The sequence below is a fragment of the Equus caballus genome, chromosome 19 (assembly GCF_041296265.1).
Source record: "Equus caballus isolate H_3958 breed thoroughbred chromosome 19, TB-T2T, whole genome shotgun sequence".
NCBI lineage: Eukaryota > Metazoa > Chordata > Mammalia > Perissodactyla > Equidae > Equus > Equus caballus.
In genome coordinates this window covers 23,183,251-23,210,413 of record NC_091702.1, presented here as the reverse complement: position 1 = coordinate 23,210,413, position 27,163 = coordinate 23,183,251, and the positions used below count along the sequence as shown (strand labels likewise).

The following is a 27,163-nucleotide window of genomic DNA, read 5'->3' as shown; positions in this document are numbered from 1 at the left end:
TGTCCCAATCTATTGTCTACTGATACTTTATTAAATATAGTAAAAATAAATTACCAGGAAAAAGTGAAGTAAAGAAAAAAAAACATAACAACACAAAACCTAATTTTTTATTAGGAGATTCAACAGATACAATATTTCTCTGTCGAATTGCTACAGAAGTTTCTAAATGCTTACTCTCTGCTTCTGTACTCGTGATGGATCAGCAGTGCATGGAATGCCGCTGTGCAGCACTGGTGTGGTAGCTAAAGACACAGCCTCTGGGACCAGACATCGAGGCCTAATTCCCAGCTGTGAACTCTGTAGTATGAGCAGATTATTTCAGCTCTTTGAACTTCAATTTCCTTACCTGCAAAATGAGTGCTATGGACTGAATATCTGTGTCCCACCAAATTCATATATTGACGCCTAATCCCTAATGTGATGATATTTGGAAGTGAGGCCTTTGGAGGTGATTAGGTCATGAGGGTGGAGCCCTAAGGAGTGGGATTAAGTGCTCTTATAAAGCAGCCCCTGGAGAGCTTTCTGGCTCTTTCTGCCATGTGAGGTTAGGATGAGAAGTCAGCCATCTGCGACCTGGAAGAAAGCCTTCGCCAGAACTCAACCATCCAGGGACCCTGATCTTGGACTTCCCAGCATCCAGAACTGTGAGAAATAAATGTTTGTTTTTTAAGCCACCACATCTGTGGTATTTTGTTATAGCAGCCTGAACTGACTAAGATAGTGACCATGAAAATAGTGCTTTGTATTGTGATTATTAAATGAGATAAGAAATGGAGAGCACTTAGAACATTGCTTGTAACACAGTAAGCACTAGTTAAATGTTTGCGTTTATTATCATGAGTATTGCTGTTATAAAAAGAAGTAAAGTTAATCATGGGGAAAATATGGGCCAGCCCGGTGTCACAGCGGTTAAGTTCGCACGTTTGGCTTTGGCAGTCCAGGGTTCACCAGTTCGGATCCCAGGTGTGGACATAGGCACCAGTTGCCGTGCTGTGGCAGGCATCTCACATATAAAATAGAGGAAGATGGGCACAGATATTAGCCCAGGGCTAATCCTCCTCAAAAAAAGAAATTAATAATGGGGAAAATAAAGCCAATGATAGACAATCTTGAGACACTCTCCTAGAATGGAGAGGTGAAAAAAATCAGGAAGCCTTAGAGGTAGGAAGAATAGAAACAGAAGGAGCAACTTAAGAATTGCTTTCTTGGGGCCTAGCGTTAAGTTTGCATGCTCCGCTTAGGTGGCCCACAGTTCTCAGTTTCAGATCCCTGGGGGTTCAGATCCAGAGGGGACCTCTGCACTGCTCCTCCAGCCATCCTATGGTGGCATCCTACATACAAAATAAAGAAAGATTGCCAGAGATGTTAGCTCAGTGGCAATCTTTGTCAAGCAAAAAAGAGGACAATTGGCAACAGATGTTAGCTCAGAGCCAATCTTCCTCACCTCTGCCTCAGAGAAAAAAAAGGAATTACTTTCTTAAGAAAGAAAACATGGCAGTTGGAATAGTATCAGTAGTCAAAGATGTAACTGAAAGGAACGTTTCAAAGTTAAAAAAAATACCTGAGTATGGAAACATAAAGATCTTACCACTTTCCAGGCAAAATAGATGAAAATAGAGCACATCTGGACTCACGATAGCAATAATTTTTAATTACAAGAAGATGGAAAAAAATACTACATGCTTGAGGAAAGGAAGAAATTTCAACATAGGAAGTTCTCTTAAGTTATGTCTATTTTTATCAAAAAATTATTATAATTTTTTCTCCACAAACTAAATACAAGAATATAAATGGAGAACTATGTATTTACAGAGAAATAGTATGTTTCAAGAAATGTATACTCAACGACATTCATTTACAAATGTAAAGTCAACAAAAATACATTCTCAGCTATGCACAAGCTCAGAAAAGTTACCATCCACATAAGCCCTGTTGAAAGAATTACTTGGAAGATGGATAATAGCAAACTGAAAGATGATTAAGAAGAAAACAAATCGTGAAGTCATTATGCCAAAGGACTTGCTGACTTCCTTCTGTGACTATCAGTTAATACAACCCTCATCTTATGGCAAATGTCCTCAAATGAGACTACGATAATCAGAAGGTGGAGGAATTGACACATCCTTTCACAACGGCTTCTGAATAAAACTTCAGAGCAAACCTCATTATAAGTTATTACCCTTCTATATAGGAATCAGTCTATAATTTGACAAGAAAAGCGCTATGGAAAACTCTTTCCCTCAGATATAGTTTATGTTCTCATCCAAAACCCTAGTTAAACATGATCATAATTGGGCTAAAAAGAAGGGGGGAGGGGAATAAAATGAAAGACGTCTAAATCTTAACACGATTATTTTTAGTTAAACTTTACTTTGAGATAATTGTGGATTTGTATGCAATTGTAAGAAATAATGCAGAGAGATCCTATGTACTCTTTATGCAGTTTCTCCCTAAGGTAGATCTTCAAAAACTATTGTACAGTGTCATCATCAGAATACTAACATTGATGCAATCTAGCAAGCTTAAGATTTCTCATTTTACCTGCATTTGTGTGTGTGTGTATTTAGTTCTGTACAATTTTATGATGTATAGATTGTCTATCCACCCACCAAAGTCAAGATACAATACAGTTCTATGGCTGCAAGGATTCTTCCCTGGTGTTCTTTTATAACCACAACACCCATCCTATCCACAACCCTTCACAATCACTGATCTGCTCTCTTTTCCTATAATTTTGTCGTGTCATCATAAGGTATATAACCTGTTGGGTTTGCTTTTTTTCACTCAGCATAATTCCATAGAGATTCACATAAGTTGTTGAATGTTTCACTCACTTTTTCCTTCTTATTGCTGAGTAGTATTCCATGGTATGGATGTACCACAATTTGTTTAATCATTTACCCATGGAAGGACGTCTAGATTGCTTCCACTTGGGGGCTATTATGAATTAAGTTGCTATAAACATTCATATATGGGTTTCTATATGAACTTAAGTCTTCATTCCTCTGGGATGAGTGCCCAGGGGTGCAATTGTTGAGTTGTATAGCAGTTGCATGTTTAGTTTTTAAAGAAACCGCCGTATTGTTTTCTCCACTGGCTATACCATTTTACATTCCTATCAGCAATGTGTAAGTGATCCAATTTCTCACCATTCTCAGCTTTTGATGTTGTCATATTTTTTCTTTTAGCCATTCTGATAGGTAAGTATTGATATCTCATTGTAGTGTTAATTTGCATTTCTCTGACTAATGACGTCAAACAATGAACATCTTTTTATGTACTTATGTGCCATATGCATGTCCTCTACAGTGAATGTCTGCTCACGTCTTCTGCCCACTTTCAAGTTAGATTGTTTTGGGGGTTTTTTACTGTTCAATTTGGATTCCATTATGGTCAGAGAATATACTCTGAATGATTTCAATTTTTTTCAATTTGTTGAGGTTTGTTTTATGGCCCAAGATATGGTCCATATCGGTAACTTTTCCATGGGTACTTGAGAAAAATGTGTATTCTGCTGTTGTAGGGTGGAGTGTTCTCTATATATGTCAATTACGTCCTGTTGCTTGATTGTGTTGTTGGGATCTTCTATATGTTTGCTAATTTTCTTTCTAACAGTTCTATCATTTGCTGGGAGGTATTTCAAATATCCATTGGAATACTCAACTATAATTGTAACATGAGTATATTTTAATGTTTTAGATTTTTAATTGAAAACATATAAAAAGAACCAGAGCATATGAAAAGGAATGCAAAAGTTATATGTAATATACAATTTATTACGATACAAAAATATGAAAAATATAAAAAGAAATATGCCAAAAATTAATGGCGATTATACATGGTGACAGGATTATGGGTAGCTTACTCTCCAACCTTAGGTTTTTTTGTAATTTCTAAAAACAATGTAAAAACCTTAAAAATTACTGATTGGATGAATGATATATACTCTTAATTGTAGAAATTTGATAACTCAAATAATGCCACGATTTTCAAGATATATTGTTATCTCTTAGATCTTTAGGGATCACTCAAAATTATGTCCCAGAAATATAGTGGGCAAATACTCATCATACGATTTTCTAATAATGGAGAACCTATTAGTAACATTAATCTTGCTAATGATGATCCTAATTAAACAAAAATATGTGGTTGTGTTTTTAAGAATGGGACTCACAATGCAAAATTTAATATAATACTAAATACACAAATATGTAATATAATATTAATATTTAATTTAATATTAGTTATTTCTGTTATTATTGGGGTTTATGTTATTTTATGTTTTCAAGCAAACTTTGAAATTGCTTTGTGCCACAATTTCTGAAAATAGGTTTGATATTTATTTTTTAAAAGAACTTTGAGATACATTAGAAAAAGTGTTTCGTAACTCCAAAGTATCCTTATTTTGTTTTCAAAAAATAAGTGAATGTATTTTGTAAAATACGTATTTTCTTCTTAAAATTTGTGCTTGTGGTTCTAATTTACTACTGAAACCTCGTTTTAATATCTAGCTTCTCATCAAAACAACAATTATACTCATAAGAGTTTTCACTACATTTTCCCTTAAACATTATGCTTTTAATTTGTCTATGCTTCATTCAAAAATATTTTAGGCTTCCTTTTGAAATAAAAAGTTAACACCTTAAAAACTAGATTATTGGTGGTGAATATGATGCAGTCTATACAGAAGCCGAAATATAATAATGTACAACTGAAATTTACATGATGTTATAAGCCAATATGACCTCAATAAAATACTTTTTTTAAAAGAGATGGAAACAAAAAAATTAATGCCTAATATTATTTTTTCCTAATTCAAAGTCTTCTCACTGATATACTGTAATAGGTAGTTTAAAAGTTTTTATTCTATCTCAGTGACTTATTTCACCAAAGAGGTAAAGTGTATAGTTTTAGACAAACATAACTTGAACAAAGTCACCTTTCCTACATTCAAACAAATTCCTTTCCTACATCCAAACAAATTCATACCACATTAAAGTCCTTCCTCCTCTGCAGAATTAACTTCTCGGTCTTTACAAATATCTGCATGGAAATTTAAAAGTTCAGTAAAATATCTGGAATGTTTTTTATAATCCTGATACCAATATTATATCTACATTTAACTATAATTCTACTTTCAACTTCAATTTATCTTATAAGAATTTGCCTTATTGCAAAGCTTATTTTAAAGATGCACCATTTTGGCAAAACAAAGCAATCTTTGATAAAACCAGAAAAGTTCTGTATCTTGTAACACTTGATTGATAAACCAAGACTACCACAAATATACATAAAATCAGCCAGCAGGCTGCCTTTTTTCCCATTTTAATGTGAATTGAAAAACTATCCTATTCTTTCACTGCTGTCTTAGAGTTTGGTTTCCTGAAGTATTCTCTTTAGTGTGTTAAGATTGATCATTTTTATTCCTTTTCTGGCCTTGAATCTCATGGAAGTAGAGAACATTGCAGACATTAGAAGATCAGGCATTTATTCTTCACCTTCTCTCAGTGTTCATAGACAAAGCCTTCAACAGTATGAAATCTGCAGGTCAGCTTCCTCTTGTCGTGTAGGATCCGACTGTCCTCACGGAAGCTACTTCCTGATTACTCCCTGAATGGCCGATGCATTCATCCCACAAAAAGTGTGCCCAAGAAAGGAGGCTTGTCCATTTCATTGCATCAGAGAGAAACACAGACAGCAAGGGGCAAAGAATACATATAATATGTGTCTTGTTTGTTTCTTTGTTGTTTGGATAAAATTTTATATGAAGAGTCCAGGAGGTTTGGATATTTAAGACTTGAAAAAAATGCTTATTTCATTTAGAAGATGAAATTAATCAAGAAGGAAGGTCGGGAATTTTAATACTATGATATACTAACAAATAAAACTACACCATTTCTACTCATTTTGTTTTGTACTGATTTGGGTTCATAAAGAGCTATGCTATCCAAAAATATTTTTTTCTGAAAAACTTTCTCTTTAGGTATTTCTAGGTCCTGTGGGATCAGATTAGTGGAAGAAGGGAGATGTTATCTCAAGCTACCATGTTCAAACTACAATGCTCTCTTACATTATTTTTTAAGGTGTGTTTACAATCATGTTGACATTTGTTAGGTCACACTTCAGGGATAGTTCTGAATCAGTGTTAAATGTTTATCTCTTTTATTACCAATTTTATAAGGTAATATTTTTAAAGCATCCAAAATTAGCATTGACTGAGGTCATTTACATTGTATCTTCCACAAATGGTCTTTGCTTTTTTCTTTTTTCAAAATAATTGAGAAAAATGTTTTATAGTGTGTACTGAGAGTCCTCTTAAGAATATGAATAAAAGTTGACTCTTTTCTAAAGCATAATTTGGAGGCGAAAAACTCTTACATTTGATCGTGTATATATAGCTGTTACTGGAAAAGGGATAATTGCCTATATATAAAGAACTCATAAGTAATAATAAAAAGATTAACACATCAGTGGAAATAAGCAAGGAATAGAAAACAGAAATTTACACAGAGCAAAATAGCCAAATTTATGAAAAAGACGTATAATTCAAATTAACATATGTAAAGGCAGTAATTTTTGTCTGGAAATTAGTAGTAGATAGTCAATAAATATTTATTGACTAAATGAATGAAGTAGCATTTTTCACCCATCAACTTGGAAAAGAGTTTAAAAAATAATATGAATTCTCAGAACTGACAGGATATTCAAGCAAAAGATACCAGCACCATGTAATGACCAATTCAAACTAGGGATGTTAAACATGTAGATTCTAGATTCTCTTTTAGCTTATACTTTTGAGATAAAATTAAGAAGAGAAATACATTTTAGAATAGATAGCCCTTCTCAACCAAATTGCCTTAAAAATATAATTGACAATAATGTTAATGTAAATGGCAAGCCAATCTTGGCTTAATCTATAAAAGAAAAATTAGTTAAACTATATCATTTAAGCAAACAAGATTTAGAATAGGGGAAATTTTATATTAAGGTATATATAAACAGGTATTAACTCCAAATATTACTATCCCCAGTGAGAAAATTTCCCCCAGTGCATGCATAGAGGGAGATAGAAAAGAGTAAAGAAGCGGATATCCTGAAGAAGGTCTTTAAACGGAAGCTGGGGTTTCTCCTGCCCCATCAGCCTTGATTCCAAAGAACAGTAGGAAATTCTGAGGGGGAAAAGAAAGTGCTGATCTATCCTTGTTATATTATGGACACTTCTTAATATTTGGGGTTCACCAAAAAAATTAATTATTTTATTCCTCTACAGTTTATCTATGGTGCCCAGAAACAATTGACTTCCTGGAATTTTTATTAAGAATTTCACATTCTTGCCATTTTTTTCAGGTTCTGTGCCGTCTGCCAATAGATTCTAATAAATTTTCCCTTCTTTTCTTTCAATAACATCCTAGAGAATATGATTTAGATTCAAATTAATCACCGATCATGTTAATGGCTCCTAGGAGTTTACTTCCGATACCCCTTATTATATTAAATCAAACTTGATAGTATGCTAGATCATTGCTCAGCTGGGTTTTCATAAAAGCACCGGTATTTAATATGATTTATACCTGGTTTTCTGTTAATATCTTTGCTTATTGTGTGCTTTATTTTTAAAACAGACATTGTTAGCAAATAGCAACCCTTTAAACTATAACATACTTTGAAAATATTTTACAGGAAGCATTTTAGAGTAAAATGTGTTACTTATTTTATATTATAGTCACATAATAGTGAAGAGAAACAATTTATTTAATTTACAATCAAAACATTAATATTTTACTTATAGTTTGGAAAAGTGTGTGTACATATACATGTTATGCTTATTTACAGGATCAATTACATGCCAAGATGATTAGGAAATTTAAAGTATTGTATTTTTTTTTTAAGCTTTGCAGCAAAGGGGCAGCTCTTGGAAAACCATTTGAAGCCTCTGCTGAAGATATAGCAAGTGTGGCAAGCTTCATTGAGACAAAGCTTGTTACGTGCTACCTACGCATGAGGAAACCCGACCTTGCCCTGAATCACGCGCACAGGTAAAATGAAGTATTAATGACTGTAAATAAGTACGATCCATGCAAGAAGAGAGGACACTACGTGAGCTTCTATGACTAGCTCTCATTCCACGTAAATTTAAAGACAAAACAGAAAACAGTTCTTTGCTACTTGATTTGTGTTAAGCTAGACAATCATAGAGATCACAAAGGGCGTCTCAAAACCTAACGGAAGAAATAGACCTAACTATTCATAATGCAGGGCAAAATAAGTGGCGGATAACTGTAGTAGTAAATTACTGCAGGGAAAAGAGGGAGCAAATAAGGGAAGTAAGGGGTGAGAAGGATTTCCAAAATTGCACAAGATATGGAGAATAGTAGAAGGAGACACCAACTGTAGCCGTCAGCAAAGACTTGAAAGTTTGTGGCTTATTTGGTGACAGCACAGCTGATTCAAAGGACGCTGTGCAGCAGTGGGTGTGACAGCTGTCCAAAGGTGTGAAACACTTTTTATCTATGTCCTTAAAGATTTCTTTTTCGTATATCTATTCCTCTTCAGAACTCTGTATCATTACATTATCTTGTGGCTTCTTAGAATCCCCAGAGTTACTCCTGCCTATCTTTTTTTCTGTAAAAATGGACCTTTCCTATGTCCTGTTTCCTAAAGGCCTTGCCCTTTTAGTAGGTAATATTCAGTTTAATCTACAGCAAAGATGAAGTGATTATATTGTGCCTTTCAAGTAATTCTTTCCTTAGAATTATGATGCTTCTATCCCTCCCTGTCTGACTTAGAGCGATTTACCTAGAGATTTTGTTTCATCCGTTCTCTGTTCTCACACATCCTGTGCTTCTTTTGGATACAAATAACAAAACTAATATCTACATGAAAACATGATGCCTGCGTTGTAAATAATCACTGGGAAACATAACTATCAGTTATATTAAGACCCATTACATAAGTGGAGATCTTCCAGCATGGCGACAGTAACTTACATGTCTACATCGACGAGGATGTAAAAGTTCTACCCAACGTTCTTCACAGCCCTATGGAGACCTCAAGCTTATAGGCTTAAGCTTGACATCAAGGACCTGCAGACAACAAAATCACTTTGAAATTCACAAGATAACCGTGAAAGAAACTTTCCTGTTTAAGTAAACTACAGAACCTAAAGGCAGATGCTCTTGGACACCAAAAGAAAATTCAGCTCTATATTTTCTGGAAAAATTTTATGCAGCCATAATTTCCAAACCAAATATCAGAACATATGGTCTGTCAAAGAATTTTATTCCATTTCCATTTGAAAGGACCAATATTGGAAACGTAACATGTATTTCAGTATATCAAAATACTGGAATTTCTGGGCTACTTGGGTGACTTGTGAGCACAATGGAAAAAATATTTGAAATTAGAACTAGCCCAGAAAATCGACAGGCATAGGTAAACAATAATGAATTGAGATGCATTGAAAGTAATTATATATCACCTTCTTCGTGGCTTTCACTACACAAAAGAAGGGCCATCAACATGGCCTACATTCTAGGGAAAATATCTCCTGGATATCAGAATGGTTGGATGGGTTTTCAAATCTTTTTTCTTTCTTTCCTTTTTTCTTTTCTTTTTTTTTTTTTTTTTAGCTGAGCAAGATTGGCCCTGAGCTAACATCTGTGCCAGTCTTCTTCTATTTTATATGTGGGTAGCCACCATGGCATGGCTGATGAGTGGTCTAGGTCCGTGCCCTGGATCTGAACCAGTGAACCTGGGCTGCCAACGCATAGCAAGCCAAACTTAACCACTCAGCCCATGGGACCAGCCCCAGAAACTTTTTTTAAAACAGAAGTATTCTTTTAAGACCTTGAAAACTACTGAGGGGAGGATATAAAATGGTGAATAGTAAAATGATTTTCCCTATTATGCTAAGATTAACTTTTGTATAATTTTTTTCCTATTGTAAAATAACTTTTGCTTCTGTTTCTAAGCTGAACATTAAGTAAGAAATGCAAATCAATAGAGGTCAAACAGTCAATTCGTACAATTAATAATGCACCAAGAGAAGTAAATCATTTTTCTGGGCTTGTCATATTGCAGAACTGCAGAAGTCAGTGCATATGATTCTAATATTAAAATGTTGTAAAGACCTCAGATTTAAAAATAGAGCCTGAAATATAATCAATAAATATATTTCTCAAAATAAATGAATTAATTAATCAGGATACTCAGGCTATAAATAGCTTACAACCACTGAATGCAAAATTTTGCTTTTGTATTATTACCACATTGTGATGGTTGATACTAATCATGGATCAAAATTAAAATATTCCTTTTTTGCATTTATTTGCATTTGTTGAAGCATCCTTTCTTTAATTTTATGTAAATGTGAGGTCTCCTGCATATCTTTAGGGATTTGTTAACACAAAAATTAGCTTAAAACTATCATATAGTTTTGCGTCTGATAAAAATAAGTGCATATTATTTTTTTCATGTAAAAGACTACAAGAAACATAACTTTATGGTTTTAAGTTCAACAAAGATACATTTTGAAATTAATCAGCTGAGTATTGCCATTTAAAATATGATAATAAGTGATACAAAGTCTCTAGAAACAACTATTAACAAAAATGGTTTTTCTTTTTTTCTAATAACATATCCAAAATGGCAAACATGGAAATCATTATTGTACTTCAACCCAGAGCAATGCCTAGATTCACCAAACCCATCAACTCTGTGTTCACTTCATCAAACGACTGCCCTTGTTTATCAGCAGGTGTTTTGAACATTCCTAAGACTGATTTCTAGTTACTGCTTTCTTATCAAGACTAGAAATCCTGCTGTAACTCTTTTCTTAGCATGTAACTACATTTTGATGCATGTAATGATAATTCTAATGATGCATATCACTTTTTTGCATATTTCTCCACCTTTAGATTTTTGTTTGTTTTTGTTGCATAATTTTGATGCCACAAGGTGGCAGGCAAGATGAAGTGTAAAACTACCAAATATGTGGAATGGATTCTATTTTCAAAATTATTTTATAATGGTGGCATCTACATTCGTTCATTCAATAAATATTTATTGAATGCCTACCAAAAACCTGTGATAGGTAATGAGGAGGCAGTTGTAAATAGGAAATGTATGGTGTTTTGTACAGTAGAAGAAGTAGCAAGTGAAATGTAAAAAGCAAATAATAAATATATGAGAAAAAGAGAGTGTGACAAATGCCATGAAGGAAATAAAAATAATTTCATGTTGCAGAGGCAGTGTAGTATTTTGAATCGGAACACAGAGTCTGGAATCTATCTGCCCAGGTTCTGACTCCCTGACTCACTAGTTAGCCTGAGGTTAATTCTCTATAAAATTGGTTATAATAATAGTACCTACTTCACAAATACTCTCTCACAAAGTTTTGTGAAAATTAAATATAAACCCTTGGGTTTTTTATTCCAGCCATGACAGAGTTACTGGTACTGGACCTGCCTTCCTACTGTAAAAACCTATAAAGCCGGACAGAGTATATGAGGCAACTATTTGCAGGCATTGGACAATGGTCACAGCAGGACTGTGATCCTTGGGAGAAGGGAAATATACATAGTGAGCCTCACAATTTTCTCAGCTTTTTGCTGGCATTATTTTCCTGCCTTAATTCAGAGTTGAAAATCAAGTTAAACTTCATTCTCACTGAGCTGAGGAGGCAGAAATTAGAATACTAGAAAAGCTGTAATTTACAGGGAAGGTGGCAAAAGAAGAGGTAGCTGTGTGAGAAGATTGGGGATAAAGGTGTGTGCATGAGTATGTACTGCAGATCCTTGGTCAGTGTGAGGAGTGAAACTTCATGTAGCAGAGATTGCCTGCTACCGGACTAAGTGCTAAATGTAAATACCAGAGGACCTGCTGTGATGGGAGATGTTGAAGTACCAGTGTGAAGAGACCTCACTGAGTACCTCGGGCATTCAGGTGAGACCCCAGATAGGCCATGCTTCAAGAGTAAGGACCATGACCTCCAGAAAGGATCACACATTAAGACTGAGCTCAAAACCAAAACAGACCTTCCCTAACAAAGACTAAAACCAAGCATGTTTCATCATTCAATTACCTGATAGGAAAAAAATTCAACAAGTTTCTAGGGATGATGTCAAAATCCTGATTCTCTATGATGTCTCATCCAAAATATCCAGCATAAAATTAAAAATTACTACAGATGCAAAGAAGTAGGAAAATAAGACTCATACTTAAGAAAATAAGCAGTCCATAGAAACAGATTCCTAGATGACCCAGATGTTGGAATTGGTACGGAAGGGTTTCAAAGAAGCTGTGAAAAATAGGTTCAAGGACCTTGCTGTAAAGACAGTCATAATAAGTAAAGAGATGAGAATTTCAACAGAAAAATAGAAACTATAGAAAAGAACTAAATGGAGATTTAGCATAGACTAATAAAATATCTGAAATAAAAAATGTGCTAATTGACCATAACATCAGATTGGAGACTATTAAAGAAAGAGCTAGTGAGCTTGAAGACAAATCAGTAGAAATTACCCAATATGAAAATCAGAGAGAAAAAAGAGATTTTAAAAAATTAACAAATGCTTCAGTGACCTGTCCTCAGGGACAGTAAAAGCAATATAGCATACATGTCATTGACCTCTCAAAGAGAAGGGAAAAAGAGAATAGGACATAAAAGTAATTTCTGGAAATTTCCCAAATTAGGTTAAAAGAAAGGAAGATCCAGTTAGTCCCAACTAGGATAAATACAGAGAGAACCACATCTGGAAACATCAAAATCAAACTCTTGAAAATCCAAGATGGAGAGAAAATATTAAAGGCAGCCAAAGGAAAACAACACGTTACATACAAGGGAACAATGATACATATAGCAAGTGACTTTTAATCAGAAATAATGGAGGACAAATAAAATGAAACAACTTGAAAGTGATAAAAGAAAAATGATGTCAAACCAGAATTCTACATTCAGCAAAAATTTTCTTCAAAAATGAAAGTGAGATAAATACATCTTTAAATAGATAAAAGTTTAAAAATTAATCTTTAGCAGATCTGCACTTTGAGAAATGATAAAGAAGGTATTTCAAGCTGTAATAAATGACAATAGGTAGAAATTTGGATCTACAAAAAAGGATGAAGAGCACCAGAAATGGTAAGTAAGTAACTATAAAACGCTATTTTTCTTCTCAAAAGTTATATTTAAAGATGAATAACTATTTAAGGTAAAATAATAGCATTTAATTATATTATCTAAAGTAAAAATAATAAATAATAAGATTACATATTTCAATGTGAAATATTTGACTAAAATATCAAAAAGTTCTGTGAAAGGGAGCACAAATGGAATTTTACCATTGAGGTTTTTATATGAGGTAGTACAATATGAACTCCAAGCAGCCTGTGTTAAATTAAGGATGTAAGTTATAATCCCCAGGGTAACCATTAAAAAATATAAAAGTATAGCTGAAAAGCCAATAATGGACTTAAAATTATATACTAAAGAATATTTAATTAACTGAAAATAAGTCAGAAAGGAGGAAAAAATAATGAATGGGACTCTGGAAGATAATAGAAAGATGGTAGAGTTGAAGCAAATCATACTAATAATTATATTAAAAATGCATTGGTCAATCTGCCAATTGAAAGGCAGAGATTGTCAATCTGGATTAAATCACAAAATTCAACTATATGCTATCTACAAAAAGGCATAGGTTGAAAGTAAAAGGAAGACACATGATATACCATACAGTAAATATATAAAACCAGTTTTTATTTCAGGTTTGGCTATGTTAATATCAGAGAAAGGAGACTTCAAGGAAAGGAGTATTACAAGAGATAAAAATAAGGCTCAATTAAATTCTGAAAATGTGACATCTGACACATAGAGTTTATTCTCTAGCCACAATGGAATTAAATTAGAAATCATCATGGTAAGATATCTAGAAAATCCCTCCAGATACTTGGAAATTAAACAATACACATCTAAATAACCCACAGGTCAAAATGTAAGAAAATAAAATAACCAAAGGCATGGATTTGAATCTCTGCTTCATCACTTACTACCTTTGACTTTCACAGGTAACTTAACTTCTCTTTGCCTCAGTTTTCTCATCTTTAAATCTCAGTAAAATGCTTAAAGTCATTCTTGAATATCAAAATATATGATTTGTATTTTATTTCAATCTCACCACCAATAGCAAATGCAAATTATTTTCAATAGTAATGATACCACTAAATTCTATATACGCATAGAGATGATTATTTTTTACATACCCTTTTTGAACACAACAGATACTCAATAATGTAGACAATTTGAAAACTTCTATGAAAATTAATTTTTTTTTTTGAGGAAGATTAACCCTGAGCCAACATCTCCTGCCAATTCTCCTCTTTTTGCTGAGGAAGACTGGCCCTGAGCTAACATCCGTGCCCATCTTCCTCAACTTTATATGTGGGACGCCTACCACAGCATGGCTTCCCAAGCGGTGCCATGTCCACACCCGGGATCTGAACTGGCAAACCCCGGACCGCCAAAGTGGAATGTGCACACTTAACCGCTGCGCCACCAGGCTGGCCCTGAAAATAAAATTTTTGAGGTGTCATTTTCCACAACTTTGAGGATAATCAAAATGCTTAGAGGTGATATGAGTTTAAAGTGTTATAGATATTCATGAGTTTTACGATGAACTGGTTCATAGTAGAAGTAACAGGAATTTTGCACATTTCTTGCAGATCTCATGAAATGAGATATCTTAAATAAAACATTCTCTTCTTTACCATAACTGAAAGTTTAAAATTTGGCCAGGTGTGACATCAGCATGATGACAGAACAGGAGGTTCTCAGCTTGTATACTCTCTTAGCATCAATAATTTGGCAGCCATCCATAGACAGAAAAGTGTCTTTGTATTAGCTTTGGGATTCAGGTAGGAGACTGTGAAACCCTTGGTGGGGTCCAAGACCAAGGAAGGCTGTTTTAATAAGGCAGGCCCACACCAAGAGGGCTGACTTACCTATAGAGGTCCCAACTACAGACTTGGGAACAGCTCTGACCCCTGGGGACTTGGGTATAGCCCCATTTAGTCTTGATCCTTTGACCAGCACCATATACCACAGGACCCAGGAGGAGTCACACCTGCTTATGCCTCAGATAATAGGCCTGCAGACCTTGGTCCTGGCTGTGGGCATTGAAGTGACTCATAACCCAGTTCCAGCCCCTCTCAGCCACAGTCTATGAGCAGTCTTGCCAGCCCAGAAACGTGGGGGGAGACACACTCATTTGCATCCTCAGAGATCCTGAAATGTTCTTGTGACACAGCTTCAGACCCTCCCCACTGCAATCAGGCAGAAGTCCTATTCACCCAGAAATCTGGCAGGAGACATGACCTTCCATGCCTCCAGAGCCAGGACCACAGACCTCAGTCCCAGCTATGGACCCTGAAATGGTGCTGAGACTCAATTCCAGCCCCTATCAGCCACAGTGTGGAGCCAGCCTGCCAGCCCAGGAACCTACCGAGTTATCCAATAGAAGCCCTCCCAAGAACCTCGAAGAGCCAGATCTCTCCATGTACCTGGTAACAGGGCCACTGTCTGCAGACCCAACTGCATATGCTATCTCAGTTAATCCCTCCAATAACTTCCTGAGATTTCCTTACTACCATTTTGCAGATGAAGGAACTACATCCCAGCAAACCTAGGACATTACAGTAATTTTTCTTTCTCCTAAAAATTCTGACTGTCACCTCATTTCATCCTGAAAATGACGAAAATCATAGCATCTTTAAAATCTGGAGGAGTTCCCATTCGGGTTGAGGTGGCAGTGGGATGCAGTAGGCATTGTCCCTGAAATCATACAAATCTAGGTTCCACTACCACTTCACTGATTGTTTTGAAAAAGCCTTGCTTTCCTCTTGCATGATTTATAGCTAATAATATTTAGCAAGTCTACTGTACAATATCTATGCAACACAGCTTTTGAATCACAAGCCTCTAACATGCATTGCCACCATTTTTCTTCCTTCCTTTTACCTGAAGCTCTACCTCTTCTTCGTGATTATCACACGAACTAATGAAATAGTCTTGCAATATAAACACATAGCCTTATTTCTGTAAAAAAAAAAAAAAAGCATTAAGTAAGAAAAAAAAGATAATGAAGATTAAAGCAAATAAATTCCAGAAAATAATTAAATATTATTAAATAATTCGACATGAAATTGTACATTATGCAAAGAATATAAAAGGAAAATATAAAAGTATCATCATTTGCTTATCTTAGTAGAAAGAAGACCCTGATGGCTCAGACATCTTATTAGAAAAAGAAGAAGGAGAAAGAGAAGAAGCAGAAGCAGAAACAAGAGAAGAAGAGAGGAGACGGGGAGAGGATGAGGAGGAAGAGAGGACAGGATGGGAGGAGGAGACAAGAGCGAGGAGGGGCTGGATCCAAAGCTGGATCAGATTCCTTGAGATGCTGTTCAGGTGGCAAAAGATGTGATAAAAAGACCATACTCTATTTACATTGAATGTATTTACAAGCTTTCATGCTTATGTGCGTATTTTTTTCATTATAACAAAGCTTGCAATAAATTAATTAAAATAACCCTGCCTACAGCATTCCTGTATTGCCTCCAGCACACTTCACCATTCCTCCCACGTTCTTCACCCAGACATGTCATCTTCTATCCTTATACTCAAGCTGATTGCATTCTAGTTTACAATCATCTTCTTTGATGTTTTATGTCTCATCCTAGCTTCCACTTTCTCTTCTAACAATGCAGCCTCATCTTAACTCCAAGGTCAGTCTCCATTGGCTTTTATCTTTCCTTCCCATTTACTCATTGATATAAAAATGGTTAATAAATGAGGAAGCAGTATATTAGTGTAATGGAGTGACATTCTCATGCAAAAATGCATCTGTCTATTGGGACCTCTTTAGAATGTAAATTTACCGGTTATTGTTGGTTTGTTCCCCTGCTTTTGAAGTCCATGTGGTTCTCGGAAAACAGACCAAGGGTGCTAATGCGCAGTTCCTGTGCTGAGTACTGCCTTCAGGAAAGGTTCATTTTGTTCTTCGAGGCTGGCAAGAAGGCTGCATAGACACTCCTGGTGGGTTGGTATATTCCTATGTTATTTTAAGATGGTCCTCTTATATTTGCTTCCGACTTTCTAATACACCAGCTCTAAAATCCATTCTGATATGTTGAACAGGTCACTTAGCCTTTCTGCAACTTCTTCCTCTGTAAAGTCTCACTGGAATATGAAAAGCATTCACATACTTAAGATTTTCAAATATTCTAAAACATGTAAGTGGTTTGGCCTGAGGTAAGTACAAATAATGAAAACAGAAGAGATATGTTTGTTTCTACTTCCTGCAAGGTGAATAGATTTTTTTTTTAAGCTCTAGACTTTCCAAGATTAATTCTGTAACTACAAATGAAGAAAAGAAGAGAAATTATAAGTTCCCTTGTAATGTAGTGAAACAAGCATCAGCAAGCGAAGGCTTAGATTTGAATCCCTGCAACATCACTGACTAGCCTTGACTTTCACAAGTCACTTGACTCCTCTTTGCCTCAGTTTCTGCATCTCTGAACAAGGGATAATGGCAATATCTTCCTCAACACTTGTAAAAGGGAGTCAAATGATATTATAGATGTGAAACTGTTTTGCAAATAGAAAATATTTGTGCAAACCTTAACCTTAAGGTCACCACTGTGTTTTATTTTCAGACACATCAGATGACCAACCTGACATTTTACAAGATTCTAGAATTCGCAAACTTCTTTTCATGAGCACATTTGTTCTGGTTGACACTTTGAGTGTTAGTCTATCTAATGCTCATCAACAAAGTGAAAACTATTTTGATGGTCCCCATGGGGATGTTTGTTTTTAGCCTCCTAATTTGTTGCCTCTACACACAAAAAGATTTTCAGACAAGTAGTTAGAAAATGGAATAGGTCAAGACCAAGACTAATACTGAGGAAGTCTAGCGAAATACAAGGAGCTGGTGAGTACTGGATGTCCAAAATTGTTAAAAATAATTAACTTTGAGGAAAAATGGAGGACTACCCACATTTCCAAATTTAACCAACACAGTTTTAAGGGACTAAAGCTTATTCCCACTCAATCTGCCTCAACCAGGCTCAACTGTAAAATTGATGTTTGTGTCTTGTTCTCAAAGCAACTTTCCTCAATGTTTTCCCACCCTTTCAGTCTTAAAGATCTTTTCTGGGGTATTTGGCGTGGAGAAGTCACCTATATAGGCTACCACATATAGGGTGACAAGTAGCAAGAGACAACCTTGGAGCAGACCCGTTTTTGTTTGAGCAGGTAAAAAACATGGCCTAGATGCCAACTCCTCTTCATTTTATAGCTCTTGCCAGCCTCTGTTTGATATTTTGAATTTTCTCTTTACTGCTTTTCCAGAGAGAAATCTCTTGTTGAGTGTGCCTGACTTGCTCTCACTCTACGAGTTCACCTTAAAGAGCTGACTACCTCACAGATATAAGTACCACCCTACCATCCATTTTACTTTCACAATTCCTTAATGTATATTTCATGGCTATGGATATTTTCATGGATATTCCATGGATACTTTATATGAGTGACAACATAGTACTGGCCTCACTAGCATTCAGAAAATCCTGGGGTTATACTGTTACTGCTGTGTTTACCTAAACTCTCCCTTATTTCCTCCTCTGTTGCTATGGCAAGAATTCCTCATGTTCACCCTCTCTTGGGCCTGTGACCTTTCTTCAGTTTTCATAGAAATCTGAAGAGCAACCGTATGTTCAGTTATAACACTTTCAGTTTGAGAAGAAATGTCTCCTTGATGGCACTGCCAAAACTTTGCTCACATGTTATATCTGTGACATACATTTCTTATGAAATCTTCCTCACTGGAGGAAATGCAGACCATGTGCCTTTCCCAGGTTACCTGAGGCAAAATAATCCTGTAATTGGATATAAATGTTCTTATGATATTGCCGATGATTAAAGCTTTTGTTAGCAAATATGACTTACACACAGACGACAGTTGATTTCACTAATAGTTTTTTGTTTGGTTTTATTTTTGGTGTTTCACAGTAAGAGATTAGCAGATGAAAGGAGTCTACTACATAACTTTACTGTATATTTAACCTCAAGCTTTCTGCTCTTTTAGACTTTTAGTTCCTGTAAACTTTCCTTGTAGATCCTGTTCAACACATAGAGGGTCTGAGAAAGTTTTTGTAGTAAGAAAATAATGTGAGAATAATGTTGAGAAGTCACATGTATTTACCCTGAAAAAGCGGAGAGAGGTATTTTGGTTTTAGGAGAGAGAGCAAAAGGATGGTATGATGTAATGAAAATTATTAAACAAGTATGTCCCATGTGCCTCTTCATCTTCCTTCTTACAGTTAGAGCCTCCATACAAATTTTGAGTATTTACTTGTACAGTGATCCTCAAACTGGTCTTATGACCCCATTATATTTTTAAATATTATGGAGGATCTCAAAGAGCTCTTGCTTTATGTAGGTTGTATCTATAAATATTTACCATATTAGAAATTAAAAGGTAGAAATTTAAACGTATTTACTTATTTGTGTAAAAATAACAATAAACATTAGAAATAACATTACGTGTTAGCATAAAATACATATTTTGTGAAAAATAACTATATTTTCCAAAAAAAATGCAAAGAGGAGTAGCATTGTTTTACATTTTTGCAGATGTCTTTAAAGTACAGAATCATAAAAGAAAAGTGGATTCTGATATCTGCTTCTGCATTCAATCTATTGAAATATGATTGAACTATATTAAGAAAATCAAGTCTGACACAGATGTATAGTTAGAAAAGGAAAGAGAATGTCATTAGACTTTTCAGATTACCCTGAATATTCTTCTTTGATACTACACCAAGAATTGACAAGTGATAGCTTCTTAAAGATTAACTGCAATTTGGATTCTGAAACATTATCAATTAACTTGTACTCTGTTACATGAAAAGCAAAGCCATTGGTCTTCCTTACACTTTGAATGGATTGTTTACCTACGCATGAGTTACTAACATTTTACCTTGGTTAGCTGGAAAATACTGCATCATTTGAAGATTTCTATTAATTATGCAATAGTAAAGTTAAAAAATTGCATGTTAGTATCACCAATCTCATCAGAAAAGTCTTTAAGCATTGGGTGGCTGTCAAGCTCACAGTGACACATGTAAGTTTTCCAAAATTCTAATTTTTGCTTGAAAGCTCAAACTTTTATCAGTGGCAATAAATACTGTCAGTTGTGTTCCTTTAAGTGACAGGAACACTTATTTCATTTTGGAGAAACGTCTGCCAAATTCCAAGTCTGATCATCATAGTTTGTTAGTTGTTCTTCCAAGGAAAGCATGGTGTTCCATGGAAACAGCGGGTAAGTCAGTTCACAAATGCAAACAATGTCACAAGTGCACAAGTGCTTTTCTGCAAGACAGCCATCGTACCTTGTTATGTAGGAAAGAAGCGCTTTATGCATATATCCCATCTCATCATACCAAGTATTAAAAAGACATGCTCAAGGGTTGAGATTTATAATTGGAGGATGGGGGGCAAATGCCTACAATGGTGAAGAATATGCTCAATGACTATTAGAACGTTTGGCATTACTGATCTGATTCCTGCAAAAGAGCCAGCAGTCTTACCCATCATGGCTTTTGCAACATCACTGCAAGTGTCAACACAGTGAAAAAGGAAAATAATATTTTAATGTTAGTATGAAAATAATAATATTGTGAGCCCCCTCACAGTGTCTAGGAACCCTTGGGAATCCGCAAGCCACACTTTGAGAACCACTATACTAGATTATAGCGTCCTTAATATCCTCCCAGGTTTTGTATCTCTCATCTTCCTTCAGAGTAGTTGCAATGATTGTCTTCTTAAAAAAATGTTTCCATCATGTGCTTGCTTAGTAATCCCTGTAGCGTTAGTAATTTCTTCCATAAAATTACAAATCTTTTAACTAATGAACAGATCCTTAATAGACTCCTGCCTTCCCCGATGGTCAATTTATTGCTTTAGTAAAATAAATTTACATGGCAGCTGTTAATATGGTCTACCATCCTCTATCACCAAGTCATTTTGGGGCCACTCTTGCAGTCTGAATTTTCTACCTCTCATCCCTAAATGTCACGATTTCCAAGTGCAGCTCAAAACTCACTTTCTCCTGATTCGTTTCCAAGTTTTACATTTTCTAGTCATTGCAGACACTTTTCACAAGAACTGTTCTTTTTTCTATCTCCTTTGCATGCATCCCCCAGTTTAACCGGTTCAAGTTTTATTCACTTGTTCTTCATTATGTATGTATTTTAATGATTTTTCACAATTGGGTTAATACGTCTATTTGGGGGCTAGTCACTTAGTATATAACATAGCTTTTTAAACAAAAAAGCACAATATATGCTGTTGTCATCATATTCATAGAAATGCAGCACTTTTTAAGATATCTGGAAAACGTATTATTTCCAAAGTAATGTACTATGACACTTTGGTACAAATCACAACAGGTTCTGTGACTCATTGCTTTGAGCCAAAGAGGATGCTACGTCAAATGGGAAATTTAGTCTTCTTTGTCAATAAAGGATTAATAAAAACATTAGGAAATCCCTTTGTATTTCAAAGAGAAACCTTTAACATTCTCATTTATAGTATTAGTAATCAGCAGACTTCTCTACCCGGAGTCATTTTGAGTAATGGTAATTTGGTCTATAACTAAACATTGAACCCAACACTGAGAGCTTTTCTCATAATCAAAGTCCATATCCAATTCAAATTTTCACTTTAAACTTACAAATTACAGTACATAATCTAGGGATTCAGCTGGGACGGACGTTGCATACATCAATACATTGCCCATTGTGCTACAATCCCTCTAAGTCTATTAATTTAACAAAGGGAAATCACAGACAATTGTCAGCAGTCCAATTGCTTTATAAAGCATGTGAGTTAACATTGATATTTCTCCTTTGGCATAGGCTATAGGGGGCTATATTTATAGTAGCCAAAATAGTGTTATCTGGATGTCATTTATTAGTCTCCAGACAGAAAAATCATGATGTCAATATGAGCAATTGTTTTTCCTTTTTTTTTTTTTTTTTGGCTTGAGGAAAATTGTCCCTGAGCTAACATCTGTGCCAATCTTCCTCCGTTTTATATGTGGGTCCCTGCAACAGCATGGCTTGATGAGTGGTGCATATGTCCATGCTCAGGATCCGAACCTGTGGACCCCAAGCTGCTGAAGCAGAGCATGCAAACCCAACCACTATTCCACCAGGCTGCCTCCAATATGAGCAATTTTAATGCTTGATAATAAACAATTGGTTTTGATTTAGCTATCAAAAATCCCTCTAATTTTCAGATTCTATAAGAAATAAACATCGTATTTCATTATCCAGTGAAACTACATAGTAGAATCCACTATAATTTACTTCAGTTCATTTTAAAGATTCTCACATAATTGCCAGTTAAAGGCAGCATAAAAAGATAATAGAATGCAGGCAGACATTCTATTTCCATACAATAGGGCTACTCAAAATATTAGTTTAAGTCTATATTTACCCTTCTGGCTCTTTTCTTTAGAACCTGTACAGTGTCTGGAATGTGGCTTCCACTCAACAATTGTTGCTGAATGAATCATAAGTAATTTCTGGCAGGTTAGAACAGAGGGGAATTTATTAATTGTACTTTTCAAAGTAATCATTCTAAAATGCATCCCACCCAAGTAACACAGAGAATAGAAAAAACTTGTGAAATTCGTCATGCTGTTCTTGAACCACCACCACCACTGCTCCACCCCCCTCCCCCTCAGTATTACACAGACAGATGAATAGGGCCTTACATCTACATCTTTGTTTCTGAATCTTGATAGCTTCTCTACAAGAGAGTTCACAGCTGGTATTTGGTTCACAGACCCAAAAGAAAAGATAATAGGGCCAACACTGTATTATTTTTTAAGAGAAAATGTCAAGAACAAAAAATGAAAATGTCAAAAGATAGGTTGATATACTGTATTACTTAAAGACTGTTTTGCTGGGAGAACTGACCAAGTGATTTACTAACAGCTTTTACTGGACAGTCTTTGGATTACAATGTAGATGAAAAATAAATGGGAATCCATTTCATGTTTACCCTATCCGGGCATTTGACAGATGGAGAGAATAATGGGAAGATACAACTACAGTCTACAAAAATGCAGGGGTTTATTCTTGTCTTCAAATTATGAAAAATTATTTTTTATTGGAAATTTTTTTCCAAAGGGCCTACTTATCTATCTCTCTCTGTATATCCTTTAATTACATAAACTGCCTTTCATTCCTGATCACATCTGCATACAGCTAGGGATTAAGAGATTGTAGAAATCTGACATTCAACGGGGATATAGGTGCAAAAGTCAATAGAGAGAGGCCTTTGGTATATTTAGGTCGTAATAGATGTAGATCTCACTGGCGAATCTCAGGTAAGATTAGGTTCTCTGGTGGTTCCTGAGGAAAGGTGTCTGGAGTCACTCAGTAACGTCGCTCTATTCCATCAACACTCCTCAAGTGCCCATTATGTGTCAGGCATTTGGTAGGTGCTGTGCATATAAAGATAAATAATATTGCTGAGCGTTACTTCTCATTAAGGAGAGGTCTCCAATGGATACAGAGTAATTAACCAGGTAAAAAAGTTAGAGAAATGTAGAGAAAAAGAAGTGTTCTCCCTTGCTCAAAAAGGCATATTCCTGTATGCTTCTAAAGACCCAATAAAGTGTCACGTTATTTTTGATCATTATTTGATGTACATTGACTGACAATATTCCTTTTTTTTTTAAAGATTGGCATCTGAGCTAAAATCTGTTGCCAATCTTCTTCTTTTTTTTTCTTTTTCTCCACAAAGTTCCCCAGTACATAGTTGTATATTCTAGCTGTAGATCCTTCTGATTGAGCTATGTGGGACGCTGCCTCAACATGACTTGATAAGTGGTGCCATGTCTGTGGCCAGGATCCGAACCTGCAAAACCCTGGGCCACTGATGTGGAATGTGAACTCAACCACTCAGCCATGGGGCCAGCACCCTACAATATTCATTTTGATTAAGAATATGGAAGACTAAAAGCCCTAGGAGGCATTCTCCTATAGGTTCCTATTTCTTGGTGCTGATGACCCATTAAATTTATTTGCATCCCTTAATGTTCATTCTATTTTTCTAAACAAAGAGATGTCATACTCAAATTCTAAAGTGAAATATACCTAAACATAGATCCTAAGTATTCTTTAGGGTGTGTTCCTTATTAGCTCTATAAAGAAGACAGACAATATAATATCTCCATTCTGACTATATATTTTTCAGTACTGTGACAATATTGTAAAATTTTTTTTAAGATTTTATTTTTTTCCTTTTTCTCCCCAAAGCCCCCAAGTACATAGCTGTATATTCTTCGTTGTGGGTCCTTCTAGTTGTGGCATGTGGGATGCTGCCTCAGTGTGGTTTGATGAGCAGTGCCACATTCGCGCCCAGGATTCGAACCAACGAAACACTGGGCCGCCTGCAGTGGAGCACAGGAACTTAACCACTCTGCCACGGGGCCAGCCCCAATATTGTAAATTTTTAAGTATTTATCCTATTGACTCTTGGTCATGTCAAGAAATAACGTATTTGTTGCTCACTTGAGTAATTCCATAATTTCATATTTTCCACATATAATTGCTTGTAATTTGGGGAGCAAAACATTAGGGATGATATTTGAGTTACTCTCCTGTTTGGCTGCTTCTCTAAACTTGCTCTCTTATGCTATGCCATGTACATGTCGGAATCTCAAGAAATATTTAAGAATGATTTCTTGTTATTGTTTCCATAAAAAGTTAGATTTTACTTTGATGCTTTTGCAAAGACATACTTTGCAACTGTTTTGGCAGAGGTATATGCTTTATGACAACAATCTACTGTAATTTTCTTGTTTCAAAAAGCAATGCCTTTAATTCTAGTTTTATGCTCTAATACTTTGTAAAATAGTTCCATTTTTCCCATGCAAATCAAAGTGGGTCATTCCATTGTTCTATCTTACTTGTCAATGTAAGATATTTAAAGTGAGTAGATGGGCTTCTCAATTCTCAATAAGTTGAAGACTGTTATACTTTATTTTAGTTTTTAATTCTAATCAATCTTTTTGTAGTGAGCCAAGTGACCAAATAAGACACAATCACTAAGATTTCACTGAATCCTTGTGTAGTGACAGCACTATTGCGTAAGTGTCCTTTACATTCCTATTCCTTCCATCTACCCCAGAATGTATGTTACTAGATTGAGATTTTCAATAGCCCATGTTGAAAGAAGCTCTAAGAAGCAACCGTATGGAACACTTTCTGATTTTTCTATAAATCTTTCACTGAGGACACAAATTGTTACATTATACAGCATCTTTGGATAAGGTGATCTTTCTGATTACACTACAAGAAGTATCTGAATTGAGAAATTGGCTTGTTTAAAGCAAACTACATGTCCCTCTTTCCATCAGCTACTACAAAACCTAGAAGAAAATGTATAGGCCATCTCAACCAAACTCTTAGAATCTTATGACATATATTTTCTGTACTAACCTCACCCAGGCTTCATCTTAATAATAAATCTTAAATAATAAATCTTATTTATTTACTTATTAGTGAGGAAGAGTGGCCCTGAGCTAACATCTGTGCCAATCTCCCTCTATTTTGTATGTGGGATGCTGCCACAGCATGGCTTGATGAGCAGTGTGTGGGTCCGTGCCCAGGATCCCAACTCAGAAACCCCAGGACACCAAAGTGGTAGGTGTGAACTTAACCACTATGCTGCTGGGCTGGCCCCTTAACTCCCCTACTTTTAATCTTGCTTTCCTCATTTAGGTATTTTTTGTTTTATTTTTAATCATGATAAAATACATGTAATATAAAATTTACCATCTTACCCTTTCTTTAAAAGTACAGTTCAGTAGTATTAAATACATTCACATTGTTAAACAGTGAATCTCCAGAACTCTTTTCATCTTGCAAAACTGAAACTCTATATCATTGAACAACAACTCTCCATTCCCCTCTCACCCTAGCTCCTGGCAACCACCATTCTATTTTTTGTCTCTATGAACGTATTTACTCTAGGTACCTCATAAAAATGGAATCACACAATATTTGTCCTTTTGTAATTGGCTTATTTACCTTAGCATAATGTCTTGAAGGTTCATCCATGTTGTAGCATGTGTGAGAATTTCCTTTCTTTTTAAGGCTGAATAGTATTCCACTGTATGGATATACAACCTTGTGTTTATCCATTCATCTGTCAGTGGACACTTGGGCTGCTTCCACCTTTGGGCTATCATGAATAACGTTGCTATGAACATGGGGATAGATCTTCAGAACCCTACTGTCAATTCTTTGGGGTATATACACAGAAGTAGAATTGCTGGATCACATTGTAATTCTATTTTTAATTTTTTGAGGAACTGCCATACTGTTTCCCATAGCAGCTGCACCATTTCACATTCCCACAAACCATGCACAAGGGTTCCAATTTCTCTCCATCCTTGCCAATACTTATTATTTTCTGGTTTTTTGATGGTATCCATTCTAATGAGTGTGAGGTGGCATCTTAGTGTGGTTTTGATTTGCATTGCCTCGGTGATTATTGATGTTGAGCATCTTTTCATGTGCTTACGGGTGATTTGTATATCTTCTTTGGAGAAATATCTATTCAAGTTCTTTGCCTATTTTTTAATTGGGTTGTTTGCTTTTTCATTCTTGAGTTATAGGAGCTCCTTATATATTCTGGATATTAACTCCTTATCAGATAGATGATTTGCAAATATTTTCTCCCATTCCACAAGTTGCTTTTACACTCTGTCGATAGTATCCTTTGATGCACAAAAGTTTTTAATTTTGATATAGTCCAATTTATCTATTTTTCCTTTTGCTCCCTGTGAGTTATTTTTATTTTTATCTAACCTTGTAAGTATTCTATAAGCTGCCTTAGACGCTTCCCAGAACAGAATATAAATAGATAATAATTTAATCACTCACTCTTTAATATTAGTTATCCTGTCATATTCCTGTGATATTTTAATTTTTTGTATGTTGTGATGAACTTTTTTTGTTTGTTAATAGCATGACTATAACAAATAGTTCTTGCATATCTAAACAAAAATTATCTCTGTAGGGAGAC

The 27,163-nt window shown here is 35.3% G+C and overlaps 1 protein-coding gene and 1 long non-coding RNA gene across 3 annotated transcripts in view; one reads left to right on the top strand and one right to left on the bottom strand.

Annotated features, from left to right (window-relative positions):
• The window catches only part of SPATA16 (spermatogenesis associated 16), a 219,601-nt gene that overhangs the window by 64,157 nt on the left and 128,281 nt on the right, over window positions 1-27,163 (top strand). For both annotated transcript variants that reach the window (XM_001494206.6, XM_014732759.3), the window contains exon 3: window positions 7,891-8,036. In XM_001494206.6, the coding sequence (XP_001494256.3) occupies window positions 7,891-8,036 (146 nt within the window). The remainder of the gene's footprint in view (window positions 1-7,890; window positions 8,037-27,163) is intronic.
• The window catches only part of LOC138918964 (uncharacterized), a 34,521-nt gene that overhangs the window by 2,379 nt on the left and 4,979 nt on the right, over window positions 1-27,163 (bottom strand). Inside the window, exon 2 of the long non-coding RNA XR_011428756.1 lies at window positions 8,988-9,083. This is a non-coding gene — a long non-coding RNA (uncharacterized lncRNA). The remainder of the gene's footprint in view (window positions 1-8,987; window positions 9,084-27,163) is intronic.